Raw genomic sequence first — 15,248 nt, forward strand, 5'->3', positions numbered from 1 at the left:
TAAAGATTTAAGTTAATCTGATGAAAATACAGAAGTGCAGTGACGTTTGGTAGGCATGAGGTAGGTCCTCAACTGCATAGCGATCATTTGTCAAGACTTTGCTGATGATGAACGGTCCTTTGAATCGAGGTTCTAACTTACCTAATGTACCGGTGCTTATTGGCTCGTTCGTGGTCAATACTATATAATCTTGGTTGTATGTCGTCGGATGAGTATACTTTGCATCGTATAGCTTTCTGGAGTGTGCTCTTATATCGTTCACTCGCTGAGCCGTATCAGCCCGTAGTTGCAGTATATCGGAGTCGGTCATCAGTTTAGAAGTGCCTGGATGAATTGGTTCTGTAGGATGTCACGTGGCGTGTACCCGTAGAATAGTTGGAATGGTGTACAACCTGTTGTTTTATTATGAATGGTTTTGATGCTCCATTGTATTTGGCGTAAATTGTTGTCCCATTGTTTTTCGTCATCGGTAGAAGACAATAGCATGGATAGGACGATGCGGTTGGCGTACGCACTGCGTTGAGGATATGTTTGACGTTATTTTCGTTGCAAAACTTTTGGAACGTTTTCGAAGTGAAAGCCGTTTCACGGTCGGACACAATGCATTCAGATATTCCCAGATAACTCGTTATCTCTAACAACCCTTGAATTACATGTCTTGACTGCTCGTAAAATCGTGAATTTTGTGAAAGAATCTACAATTACCAGGACATGCTCATTGCGTTTGGAACTTTTTGGGAATGGTCCCAGATGATCAATGTGAATTATCGTAAACGGTATCGACTTAACGTCGTCGTAGTGATATCGGCCGTCTCGTCGTCCACCAGGGGTTTTGTTAAAGCCACAACCCAAACATGTTTTAATGTAGCTTTTCATATAGTTGCGCATTTAGGGGAACCAGAATAGATTGGTGATTCGTTTTATTGTTTTGTCAACATCCATATGTCCTGCCTTATCGTGGCATTCGTGAAGTATCTGGAATCTCAACTATTTTCGATATAAACGTCCTAGTTGGATGACGTCGTCAGCGTATTCAGGGCTCGGAGTATTTGGCATTTCCTTAACGATGTTCTTAATTTTCTCATCTTGTAGTTGGACACTTAACAACCAATCAGACTTGTCGATAATTAGTTTTGAAACTTCCAGATCAGCGGTATCTAATTCGTGTGCATTTTCATAAGGTGCGCGACTAAACGCGTCGACTTGACCGATACGTGAACCTGGTCGACGTTGAATCTCAACGTCGAATTCTTGGCTTCTCAACCACCATAGAGCAATGCGTGACATGAGCTCTCGTTTCTCCATCGTTGTTCTTAAAGCATTGCAATCATTGATGGCCTTTACTTTTTCCGTAGACGTAATATTTGAATCTTTCCAAAAGTTCCATCACTGCTTCATAGCAGTGAAAACGTTTTCGTTGTCGGTAGTAGAGCGACTGTAATATGCGATCGGGTGCAGTTGTCCATTCTTGGCTTGCAACAGAACGCTTGCAAGGCCGATAGAGCTGGCGTCTGTATGTATCGATAAAAATAAAATAAATATGTAGAAACAAATTAGTGAAGTGTAAATACATGTAAAGAACAAAATATATGTGAAAAATTCGGTGAAAAGTAACGTGTTAAAAATTGTTAATTTTTAAACTTTGAATACGAATATCTCGAAAACTATAGTTTGCGGCGGCTATAATTATATATCGTCGAAATCGTGGGACGATATACTAAAGCCGACCCATATTGCTGACATTGAAGGCACTGAGAATTGTCAAAAGAAAAACATACACATGGTTTTGTAATGATTTTATCTTTATAATTGTTATTAAAAAGTAAATTTTTTTTAATAAGAAATTAATGCGACTTTCAGTCTAAAATAAAAAATATTAGATCGAAGTATTTGAGAAAATGCTTGGTTAGTACCTCGAGGCACTTAAGCGGGATTCATTTAAGTGCCTTTCCCGCTTAAGTGTCTCAAAAGTCTTGCATGTTAAGAAGGGGCACTTAAGCGGGGATAACTGTATTGTTTAATTTTGTCCTTCATTTTGGGAACCCAATATGATTGTATTATGCACTGAAAACTTTTTCACTTCCCATTTGACCCATTTCATCGCGAATACTTTCTCAATAAATGTACTTCCATCTCATTTGTTATATAAAATTGTATATTTAGCCCGTTTTTTTCTATAAGCTAAGCCATTCCGCATTTCAAAAACATTATTTTTCCTGTTTTGCAACTCTCCCCGGATCTCAATAATTTACAACCCTATTTTGACAAATTGATAGATTGAGCTCAAACGTGTTTTCTTCAAGAACTAGGATTACGATGTTCGAGAACATAATGAAAGTTTTGCAATTCAAGATAACTCGTTATCTCATTAACGTTTTTTTATACTCGCAAGAAAGTTGCTAAGAGATATTATAGTTTTGTTCACATAACGGTTGTCTGTAACACCCAAAATTAAACGATTTAGATATAGGGTTACATATACCAAAGTGATCAGGGCGACGAGTCGAGTCAAAATCCGAATGTCTGTCCGTCCGTCCGTCTGTGCAAGATGTAACTTGAGTAAAAAATAAGATATCTTGATGAAATTTAGCACACTTGTTTCTTGGCACCATAGGAAGGTTGCTTTCGAAGATGGGCAAAATCGGCCCACAAAATGGCGAAAAACGAAAACACATAAAATGCCATAACTAAGCCATAAATAAAGCTATGGAAATAAAATTTGGTACAAAGGATTGCACTAGGAAAGGGCATATTTGGATGAAGTGGGCGGGGCTACGCCCACAAATAGATTTTTTGTATATATCTGGTAAACTAATAAAGCTATATAAACCAAACTTTTTGCAGTCGGTTTCCCTACGTACCCCACCATACACCATGAAAATTGTTGAAATCGGATAATAAGCACACCCACCTCCCATACAAAGGTTAGGCTGAAAATTACTAAAAGTGCGTTAACTCACTAACGAAAACACAAATTTCACACAAGAGATAGCAGAAAGAAGCTGCACTCAGATCTTTTTACAAAACGGAAAATGGGCGTGGCATCGCCCACTTATGGGTCAAATACCATATCTCAGGAACTACTCGAAAGATTTCAATCAAATTCGGTATATAATATTTTCTTGCCATCCTGATGACACACAACAACGACAACTTCCCATCTAACTCAATTTTGAATTCCATTTGATTCCTTCACTGTATTAGATATACATAAAGAACCAATGAAGATTGTTAAATTAAAGTTTACACAAATACTGTATATGATCCGTGACATTACTTGTGAAAAAATTGTCGAAATCGGACTATAGCTTTTCAATGCCCCGGATATCGAATATGATGAACTTAGTGCCTTATGGTAATTTTTCACCGAAAATATCGGTAAATCTCTCAGATATCTTAATATAATTCAGAGGAAATCTTTTTCTTCAAATAGTTTGTCTCTGTATCAGAAATGGTTAAAATCAGGTCATAAGTTCCCCTAGCTCTTATATAGCTAATTATATGATTTTCCAAAATACGATGGATTTAATAGCTTATAAATCGGGTAGCATATGAAATACGTAGCCAAATTAAATGATCATATATTAGGCCTGTTTTATTTGACCACCATAAGCTAATAGCTAAATCATGGACAAATAAAACGCATTTAGCTTATTTCTTATCTTCGCTTAAAAATTAATTGTGTTGGCAATGCGAGCCCGAACTTTCAGCTGAAATGTAATTTATTTGCTTTTCTATAATATTCTGAGATTTTAAGGAATCTACAATTATTATTAGATCCAGGATGGTCTAAATAAATATGGATAAAGTTCGATAGAATTTAAAATTTTGGTTTGTTTATAGTTTTATCTGTCAAAATGAGTTTTCTCGCTATTGCCAACTACTTTTTTAGGAAAAAACCGAACTATTGTGAATGAAAAAAGCTATGAACTGGCAATGCCTCTAGTTCAATTATGTTTTGAAGCAACAATGCTTGGTGAGACAAATGTCATACAAGCATTTGCTTTTGCTTCTCTTAGTGTGTTGTTGATTTGATTTGTTCGCTGAGAGCAAAACATTGCATTGTCATGTTAAAAGAAAGACTTGAAACAAGGAGTAAGCCCGCTTGTGCAGCAGTTTAATGTGTACCAAGTTTCGTCAAGATATCTCAATTTTTACTCAAGTTATACAAGTCAGACAAACATCCGGATTTCGAATACACTCGTCATCCTGATCATTTATGTACATATATATAACCCCATTTATTTCTGGGTGATACAAACAACCGTTATGTGAACAAAACTATTATATTCTCTTTAGCAACTTTGTTGCGAGAGATTAAAAAGCATTTGCTCATTTCTGTAATACTAAATTGAAGCTAATGAAGTTTTGATGTCGACGCTTAAAAAACGATTATCTTTCATGACTTGGCAAATTCCGCACATGTGCAGACTGCGCTCCTCACATCTGTTGGGCTGGAGGAGGATAATTGGTGGGTTTATTATTATTATAAATAAATTAAATATGTATATTTGTAATTATAATTAATATATTTCATTAAATCATAAGAAACAGCCTGAGTATTCATCAACTCAACCTATACTTAGCTTTAGCTGTATTTGTTAAAAGTTTTTCTAGAAGAAAATTCTCTAAATATACTAAATAGAACATATTTCTATATTTATAGTTTAAAAAGGGATATTGCCCAAATATTTACGACTGGTTAAATAAAAGAACTGCTGATTATGCTTTCCAAAACTTACTGAATGAAAGCTTTAACAGTAAATTTAAAAATGAACGAAAGAAGATATTTGAAAAAGGAGACAAAACATTTCAAAAAGATTCCACCGGGGTTCATATATTTCCAACAATTCCAGATAAGAGGCGGGTATGCTACTCATAAATAGTTTACAAATAATTGGAGCTATATACATATATAAATTTGCTATTACATAATTTATGAACAGAATCACGACAACTACGCAGAATTATTTGAATGCAGAGTTCGTACGCCAAAGAAAAACACCCGTAATTCTAATATTAATTCTAAGGAACCTAACATTCATGAAAAAATAATGAAGAATGATGAAGGCTTAATTTCCCCTAATGGTTTTCATGCGTAAGTTAACATCATTAAATAATAAATAAATATTATCAACTTTTTTTCTTAAATTTTCTAGCTTCGTTAGATCGCTTATTACCATCGAAAAATTATTAATGTTAATTTCACTCAAGATAACGCGTGTTCATAAAAGCTGATTGGCTCACAAATTACACAGCCACAAAAAAAATTGTCATGACCTTAGTGTCTTACTATATGCCTTATGGTTTTTGGGTCGCTGAATCCGAATCCCAGGTCCATTTAATCCCATCAGATCAGGGTTATGACATAACTCAGAAAACCAATATGGTGGACAGCGTTTTTAAAAATTCATCGGCCAAATTCTTTGTCAAATTAGACTATTAAAAACAGTCCTTTGTAATGCCATAAAATTCAACCCCCTGACTTAAATTTAAGAATTGACAAAGTGCCTCGAATCTCCCACAAATTTGCAGAGTTTTTTTGCCTAGATCTCGTAAAAGTGGGGCATTGCAAACGGAAATGTTGGAACGATTCTTCTTCATCCAGTAGCGTCGGAATGAAGTCGAAGCCCCCGAGAACGCACTCCCTTATATGCCTAGCCTCTCTGATCCTCATAGCAGTTTTTACGGGGTGTTATATGCAGTAGGGAATTCAGAGCTTTTTAGCTGTTGAAGTCTTTTCAACAACAGCACACGTGAATTCCGTAGAACATTATAGGTTTGATTATTGATTCATATAGCCAAAGAACTACTTTTGGTGAGAAGCCCCATGTTTTACCGATGGCTCCTCTACAAAAATACAGGACAACCGATGCCTTTTATGCTCTTTAGGCAATGTTGGCTTTCTTTTCTCAAAAAAATTTTAACATTAATTCTGCCCAGTACTCGGGTTTTCAAATTGTGAGTGAGAGTTGATGTTTAGTTGAAGCACATTTGTTCAGTTGAAGCACTGGTATACTTACTTATGGAATTATCACCAGACTTTAAAAAGGGCAAACACACAATATTTCGAAAACGTTATAAAATTTTATTCTTAAATTTAATAAGTTGCACTTCTCCTTGATGGAGGATAATTCGTTTATTACAATTTTAAAATGAATAAGTAAATGTTGGGATGGTTAACCACACACACACACAGCGCGCGAAAAGATTGCTCCAGGTGGGACTACGACTGCGAGTTGGTAACACGATATGTAGAAACGTAAAGGATGTCGAACTCGAAAAGTTACCAAACCTTCTGGTTCACGAATGAAATCGAATGAGAGTGATCCCGTTGGGATCAATCCCTTTTAATGATTTGGATGGTGAATACCACACTCGACTCGTTGATGATCGTGTGGTTGTTGTGTCGTACGATGAGCGGTGTTAGATTCTGTGTATAATGCGTGCGTGTGTAGTGGTGTGGGTTGTGTCTGTTGTGTTGAGATGTGATATGATGTAATGTGATGTGATGCGTGGTTGATGTCGCAAGGCCATATGAACATGTCATGTGAACATCCCGGCCCCCCTAGGCGGATTAATCGCCCAGGAGCCTCTGCAGCTGTTGCAGCGTGTCGACTACAGCTTTCAACCCTGTTGAACGTCGTTGTTGTTGGCGATGAGTGTGGCGTGGCGGAGATGGCCGCGAGCGTGCAGTGGTTGATCTAGTGCGATGGGCTCGTCGTCGTTGGATTGGGTTGCTGTGGGGTCTGTGCCGTGTGTTGATATGATTTGATGACGGGTTGGCTCGCCTGGGAAATCGGTGGAATAGAGTGTGATCCGGCAGTTGGCAGTATTGACATGCGCCGTCAGCCCAGCATTCTATGGTGGCGTGGTCATCTGCCAAGCAGGTCATGCAATGCCCGTGGGCTCTTGCAACCTGTTGTCTTTGAGCGGGCTTCATGCTCTGGAATATGGAACACCTTTTAAGGACGTGAGGGCGATGGCACAGGCTGCACCGTGGATAAACCCGGTTTTCTCTTGGCTGCTCTTCGCCTCTTTCTCCTGCTGCGGTAGCGGATAGTGGTCCCGTACTCATTAGTGTCCTCGGAGCAGCGACGGGAGCAACTATTTCGGACCTAACAGCTTTGGGGCCACTTGGTCTGTCTTCTACGTCCATTTCTATGATGATAGGAATATATATTAAATCTTGGTTCATGGTTTAAATTAATGATATTTATGGTTATGTTTGGTCATATATCAATATACATATATTCTAGTTTAATTTTGTTAATTTCTTTGCATATACGGATTGTAAAGATTGTATTGCGGAGGTTTTTGCGAATTTGCGGTATTTGTGATTTATTTTTGATTAATTTTGCGATTTATTTTGCGGTTTAGGTTGGTGTTCTTCGCTGTTTGGAAGAAAGCACAATTTTACGACTGGTCGAGTTAATATGCCGGTTTGTGTTCGTACATCGGCTACTCTTATGTGACCATCTGATCCTCGATGAACCTTTTCAATGCGGCCTAGTCGCCATTCCGTTGGAGGAAGGCATTCGTCCTGGATGATGACGCTGTTTTCCATCTATATCTCTTATAGAGATCTTTAAGATAATCCTCCTTCCATCTGTGGCTGAATTCGTGATGGAGAATCTTTATTCTTTCCCATCGATTTATTAAAGAGAGTGAGTCTCCTTCTGTCTCAGGTATGGCGAGAAGAGGAGCTCCTCTTAAGAAATGACCTGGTGTGAGGGCTGTGAAATCGGAGGGATCTTGCGAGAGAGGTGATATTGGTCTTGAGTTTAGTACGGCTTCTATTCTAGCCAGTAGTGTGGTAAACTCCTCGTAATTGAATTTATGATTGCCGGCCGTTTTCTTCAAATGGGACTTAAAGCTCTTTACTGCTGATTCCCACAGTCCGCCCATATGTGGAGAACATGGGGGTATAAATTGCCAATCGATCCCTTGGGGTGCATATTTATTGACAATTTCAGGAGAGACTTCTTTCATGAAGTTTATAAACTCCTTCTCTGTGGCTCTTTGGGCTCCGACAAAGTTTTTACCATTGTCGCTCATTATCTTTGAAGGAAATCCGCGTCGACCGACAAAGCGTGCAAATGCTGCAAGAAAAGCCGCAGTAGTCAGATCTGAACATAGCTCGAGGTGTACTGCCTTTGTCGTAAATCATACAAAAACAGCCACATACCCCTTTCTGAAAGAGGACGACCTTAACATTGAGGCCTTTATCTGGAAAGGTCCAGCAGAGTCAACCCCAGTGATGGTAAAGGGTAGAGCATAATTGCAGCGTTCAGGTGGTAAGGCTGCCATTATCTGCGTACGCATCTTGTGTTTGTATATAGTACACTGTTTACACATGAAGATGGTTCTTTTAATTTGTGGCTTTAGTCGCGGTATATAAAATTCTTGTCGGACCATTTGTTGCATCAAGCGATGCTCACCATGCATTGTAAGCTGGTGGAGATATATTAGGAATAGATAAGTAAAGCGAGATTTCTCTGGAATAATGATGGGATGCCGTTCGTTGTAACTGAGGCTGGAGTTCGCTAGTCTTCCATTTGCCCTGATTAATCCCTTAGCGTCCAAGAATGGATTTAAGACGAGAAGAGAGCTTCCCTTTTCGAGAGGTTGTCTATCTAACAACTTAGATTTTTCTCGATTGAAATAGCGAGTTTGGGTGTATGTGATGATACTAACTTTGGCATGGTGCAAGTCGGAATGCGTTAGTTGCACGAAAGGGTCATTTGGTATTCCTTATATTTTTTGTCGAAGTCTTTGGGTAAATTTGTGCATATAAGCGACTACCCTCAGTGCTTTAGGAAATGATGAAAATCGGTGGAGAATATCATCCTCTTCGGGGGGTGATATGGAATTTTCAATTCTCCGACTTTCTGGCGGTATTATATTCCGAGCAGGAGACTTTGGCCAGAACTCGTGTGATTCTGTTAGCCATGTAGGACCGTTCCACCAGAGTGTAGTGCTGGTGAGGTGAAGTGGTTTACAACCTCTTGTCCCAAGATCTGCTGGGTTATCTGCACTTGCAACATGTTGCCATTTGGCTGGGCCAACTAAATCTAAAATTTGTGATATGCGATTAGATACATAGGTCTTCCATGTATATGGTGGTTTTTCTAACCATGCTAAAACTATCTCTGAGTCTGACCAAAGATACATTTTGTGATTGTTTAATTTGAGATGGGTTTGAACTATTGAAATTAATTTTGCTAACAGAAGAGCACCATTCAGTTCGAGCCGTGGCAGGCTTAGTGTCTTCAAAGGTGCAACTTTGGCTTTGGCTACCAAGAGATGTGAAGATATTTTGCTATCGTACTGAGTTCGTACGTAGACCGTTGCGCAATATGACTTTTCAGAGGCGTCACAGAAACCGTGTAATTCTACATTAATGTCAGGGGTAAAGTTAACCCATCGAGGGATTCGAATTTCTGATATGGTGTGTAAGTTGTTAGCAAATTGAACCCATTTAGTTACACGTACAGGTTTTACCTGTTCATCCCATTCAGTGCCATCTTGCCACAATTCTTGAATTAGGATTTTTGCTTGAATCATTATTGGCGAAAGCCATCCTGCGGGGTCGAAAAGTTTTGCCACCGAGGAAAGTATTTGGCGTTTTGTAATGGCGGACATTGCAGATATTGACTCAATTGTATATGAGAATTGATCTGTTATCGCATTCCATTGAATCCCTAGAGTTTTGGTTGTGCTAGCCTTTTCAAATTTAAGAAAGTCTGTATCTAATAAGTCTTCCATTTTTATATCTTTTATTATTTCGGGGTGATTTGATGTGATTTTCTTTAAAGGAAAACCTGCTGATTTCAGTGCTTCGATCACTTGCGATAATGATTCGCCTGCTAATTGAATACTGTGGCTACCTGAAAGTATATCGTCCACGTATGTTTGTATTTGCAACACAGAAGATGCTAAAGGCAAGTTTTGTTTACATGTTTTTGCAACTTCATGTAACGTTCTAATGGCCAAATAAGGTGCGCAATTTATGCCAAAGGTTACTGTTTTGAGTTTGTAGTCGTTAATTGAACTATTGTTTGATTTGCGGAAGACTATGCGTTGAAAATCTTGGTCATCTTCGTGTACTAGAATTTGCCTATACATTTTTTCTACATCCCCATTGTAAACGTATTTAAACATGCGCCAATTTAGAATTAGCAACATGAGATCAGGTTGTAACGTTGGCCCTGTGTATAGTACATCATTAAGTGATTTGCCTGAGCTAGTACTCTTCGAGGCATTGAAAACTACTCGTACTTTTGTTGTAATTTTATCTGGTCTAATTACCCCGTGATGTGGCAGATAAAAAGATAGATATCTACCTTTAGATACTTTTTCATATGGTACAGTCTCTTCCATATGATTGAGATCGAGATATTCATCCATCACATTGTCATATGCTGATTTAAGCTCGCTTTTCTTTATCAGGCTTTTTTCCATGCTTACAAATTGCTGGACTGCTGATATTCTAGAGTGGCCTAGAGCTGTGGTTTCTGGAAAAGTTGGTTTGAATGGTAGTCGCACAACATAACGACCATGTTCGTTTCTTGTTGTTGTGGACTTGTAGTAGGCTTCGCATGCCTGGTCTTCTTCTGAAGGTTGTATAGTCTGAGGTAATTCTTCTACTTCCCAGAATTTTTTAAGTTCATTATTAAAATACTCGTTTGAGATATTTTTTACTTGTGTGGTGAAAGAATTTATTTTTTCAGTGACTTGGCCACTTATAATCCACCCAAAGATTGTATTTTGGGCTAACAATTTATTGGAGATTTTCTCAATACCTTCAAGAATTATTTGAGGTATTAAATCACTGCCTAATAATATGTCGATTTGGGATGGGGTATGACAGTTGGGATCTGCTAACTTGAGATGTGAGCATTTTTCCCAGTGTATTTTATTAACTTCATAACTTGGAAGCAAGTTTGTAAGTTGCGGTAGAACGATGGCTTGCGCATCTATTCTAATATCCGCACTTGGAGATACTATGGTGATTGGGCATATTTTGTTGGAATTTTGAATAATTCTTCCACCCATTCCCGTGATTTGAAAGTTGGAATGTTTTATTGGCAGTTTGAGCCGATTTTGAGCCTTTGAAGATATAAAGGATCTTTGAGAGCCTTGATCTATTAGTGCTCTTAGTTTGAATAAATCACCCTTATGTTCAATGGTGATGACCGCAGTGGGTAAAAGAATTTTGCTTTCATTTTCTGAATGAAGCGCTTGGATTTTTGCTGCTTTAGAGCAAGATGGTTGTTCTTCCCTTTTTTCGCGATTTGATGTTTCGGGATTGCTACATGAAGTTGTAGCGACTAACCACGTGGTTTTTTGAAATTGATTTTGCTTCATATTTTGAAAATTGTTAATATGAAGCAATGAGTGATGTTTTCATTGGCAATATACACAATTGAATTTGCTTTCACAGTCTTTTGTCATATGATAGTTTGACAGACAGTTTTTGCAAAGTTTGTGTTGCCGAACAAGATTGTTTCTATCTGAAGTGGGTAATTTTTTGAATCTCTCGCAAGATCTTAACTTATGACCTCCTTTACAGAGTTCACATAACGATTGCCGTTGATTATTTTGATTTGACACGAAGGAATGACTTTTATTAACGTGTCTGTTGTATTGAATATTATTGCTGGCTTGAGGTTTAAACGAGGTTTTACTCGACTCATTTGGCGGACTTGATATATTCATATTTTGGCTGCCCATTCGCTCAGCTATCTCGTATTGAGCAGCGAGGAATTTTTTCATTTGCTCCCATGTGGGCATTGCTCTTCTATCGTCAAGTGATTGCTCCCATCGTAGTACCGCAGCCTGAGGGAGTTTTTCTGTACAAATAGTTACTATCATATGGTCCCAATATTCTACGGGAGAATTTTGTGTTTTTAACACTGACAGGCAATTAGTCACTGTTGAGTAAAATTTTTGATATTCCTGTCTGGTTTCTTGTTTAATTTTTGGGTAATGTAATATAGTTTTTATAGGGTTTTCTATCATTACCCTTTTATTTTCATATCTTTCAACTAGTGCTTCCCAAACCAGCTTAAAATTGTCGCCATTTATATCGAATTGCTTGACGATAATGCCTGCTTCCCCATGTGTCTTGTACCTTAGTTGGAATAGCTTTTGGGCTTCTGCAAGTCTAGGATGGTTTATGTAAAGGGCTGTGAACATGTCCCGGAAGGACGGCCATTGTTCATAACATCCAGTAAAAACTTCAGTATCACAAGTTGGTACATTTAAATACATGCCTTTATCTAGGTCTTCTTTTGTTGTTGTGACTACTCTGGGTGGGTGAGTAGTGGCGCTATTTGGCCTTATTACATTTAATTGTTCGCTGATCATTCCATTTATTATTTCTTCCTGATCACGGCAATTATTTAATTTGGCTGTCGCCGAAGCTTTTATGTTTTCTGGGAGTTCAGCGTCGTCAGCTTCAATTACTGCATCGTACGCTGCCAGAAGGCGTGCCCATATTTCGTCGACACTTTCCAGTTTTGCCTTTAAAACCGATTCAGAGATGTCAGCGATAGGGGAAGCTTTGAATCTTGTGCAATAGTTTATAAAAGTATCACCTTCATTGATGAATTTTGATAATAAATGATCTTTTGTTTTTTTTTTTTGTTTTACACTCTGCTTTGAGCGTGTAGCTTCTGCAGGTGGGCCTTGTGTTTTATCTTCATCAGCCATTTTAGGAATTTCTAATGATATAGGTGTTCTTGGTTTAACCTCTTTCGATTTGTCGGATTGCATTTATTTGAAATGTATTGGAAGCTTTTAGCTTAAAAGGAGTTTGAAATTTGATATTGCTATATCAATGTAGTTCAATAAATTTTTGGAAAAATATAAAATTTTTTTTTTTTTTTTAAATTTAAATTTGAAAGATAATTAATAATTTTGATATAATTGAAAAAATTTTGTGAAGAGATTTATTTTCCTGTAAAGTCGTAAATCGGTACCGCATAAGCCGATTAATGGTATATTTAAATAAATATGTTATTATAATAATATATTTATATTATATATATATTAAGTATACATATATATATAAATTTTTTTTGTATAGATGACTGGAAGAAAACAAAATTTTGTTTTGTTTTACAGTGTATCCGTGTATCTCCAGTTCACTTGCGCTCCTTTTGTATATTTGTATCTGTAACCGAATCAAGAACGCGAAAGAAAAATTTATTTTCATATGTTTGCATATGCATATGCTTTATGTGTACCATATGATGTTTTCCTTCCTTGTTTTGTTTTGATCGTGTCCCTTGTAGTTAAGTATAATTGTTGTATATATATGTATATGTGTAACAAGTAAATATATAATGAGTGAAGTGAGAGCGCGAAATAGTTAAAATAAATATTTTTATGTATATTTATGTGTGTTTATATGTATATTGTGGTTTAATATAGTATGTATATGAAGAGAGAATATGTATGGGAAATGAGAGAGCACAAGGATGGGTACGATTGCGGTATCATTTATATAGCGCGAATATATATAGCGAGGAATATATGTACATACATAAATCTCTTTAAGCACTGTATTGTTTTTTATTTCTCTTTTCTTCTGCCTTTACTTAGAATTATTAGCGATCCTGCTTTTTGCTTTTTAGCTTAAGGGGTATCGCTGTAGAAATTGCAAGTATGTAATACTTGACTTATGTAAAATATTAGTTTTGTGGTTTTTTTTTTTGGTGTGTTTCGGGACACAGAATAAGTATATAGGCAGGTATGACTTTTGGTTTTAAGTATTTATGTATGTACAGTATATATATGCGAAAACTTACGAAGCCGTACGCGTAAATGGCTCGTTTTTTTGTTTTATTTATGTTCAATACGTTTCGCGACAGAGTTTTAAGTAGGGGAGCATGTAATGTTGGCTCTGCCCATATGTATGTATGTATGTTGGTAATATGTATATATATTTTCTTGTTGTATAAGTTTCGTATTCTGCTTTTGCTTTTATATAGGCGATCCTGCTTGTTGCTTTATTCGCTCAAGGGGTATCGCTGGAAAATTGCAAGTATGTAATACTTGTCTTTGTATATACATATATATTTTTTGTTTGAAGGTTATAATGGGTGTTTAGTTACACCAATAAGCAAAAGGGCAGTTACGTTTATTTTCTTTTCAGTTATTTAGGTACAGATATAACCGAACTGTTTTGCGGTTATTAAGAACAGTTCGGTGATATATTTTTTTTTCTTTTTAATTAACGGTGTACCGTAATACCGTCAAAAACTGTACCGAAATACTGTTAAAACTGTACCGTCAACATACATATGAGCGTACCTATTCTTTTATATAATTCGATAAGTAAATGGAATGGACTCACTTAATTATCCGCCAAGGGTTTTTGGGTTTTACTTATTTGCTCTCTTCCTTTTGCTCATATGCTAATTGCTTTTCGTTTTCCTATTTTGTTGGTTTCCAAGCTGCGTTGGTGTCCTCCTCCCTCGTTGATTGTTTGTGTATCCTCTTTCACTTGATATGTTTAGTGGTGTTTTGTTCTTTTTGTTGGTTTTTAAGTTAGTTCACTTTAGTTTTGTAATATTATATTGTATCGCGCCCGTTTTGTTCAGTTGAGGTTGTTGACCTTTCAGATTAATTTTTTGTGTTATATCGCGCCCGTTTGTTGTTGTATGTTAATATTTTATATGTTTTTGAAGTATTTAACTTTTTTATTTTCTTACACTGTTCGTTTATATGTGTGTATAATATTAAATGTTTTCGTTCTTTTAGGTGCTTTTTTCATTTTTTTTTGTTTCTTTTAACACTGCACTTTCACTTTTGAAAATTTTTCACTTATGTATACTTAGGTGCCTTTCCGGAAGGCTCGAAGGACCATTTGTTTAGTTGAAGCACATTTGTTCAGTTGAAGCACTGGTATACTTACTTATGGAATTATCACCAGACTTTAAAAAGGGCAAACACACAATATTTCGAAAACGTTATAAAATTTTATTCTTAAATTTAATAAGTTGCACTTCTCCTTGATGGAGGATAATTCGTTTATTACAATTTTAAAATGAATAAGTAAATGTTGGGATGGTTAACCACACACACACACTGCGCGCGAAAAGATTGCTCCAGGTAGGACTACGACTGCGAGTTGGTAACACGATATGTAGAAACGTAAAGGATGTCGAACTCGAAAAGTTACCAAACCTTCTGGTTCCCCCGTTATGGATCCCGTTGGGATCAATCCCTTTTAATGA

The 15,248-nt window shown here is 36.9% G+C and overlaps 1 protein-coding gene across 11 annotated transcripts in view; it reads left to right on the forward strand.

Annotated features, from left to right (window-relative positions):
* Positions 1–15,248, forward strand: part of LOC105219969 (uncharacterized) — an 833,969-nt gene that overhangs the window by 199,439 nt on the left and 619,282 nt on the right. For all 11 annotated transcript variants that reach the window (XM_054225503.1, XM_054225502.1, XM_054225506.1 and 8 more), the window contains exons 4-5: positions 4,667–4,867; positions 4,947–5,098. In XM_054225503.1, coding sequence (XP_054081478.1) covers positions 4,667–4,867; positions 4,947–5,098 — 353 coding nt within the window. The remainder of the gene's footprint in view (positions 1–4,666; positions 4,868–4,946; positions 5,099–15,248) is intronic.

The sequence above is a fragment of the Zeugodacus cucurbitae genome, chromosome 2 (assembly GCF_028554725.1).
Source record: "Zeugodacus cucurbitae isolate PBARC_wt_2022May chromosome 2, idZeuCucr1.2, whole genome shotgun sequence".
In the NCBI taxonomy this organism is placed as follows: Eukaryota; Metazoa; Arthropoda; class Insecta; order Diptera; family Tephritidae; genus Zeugodacus; species Zeugodacus cucurbitae.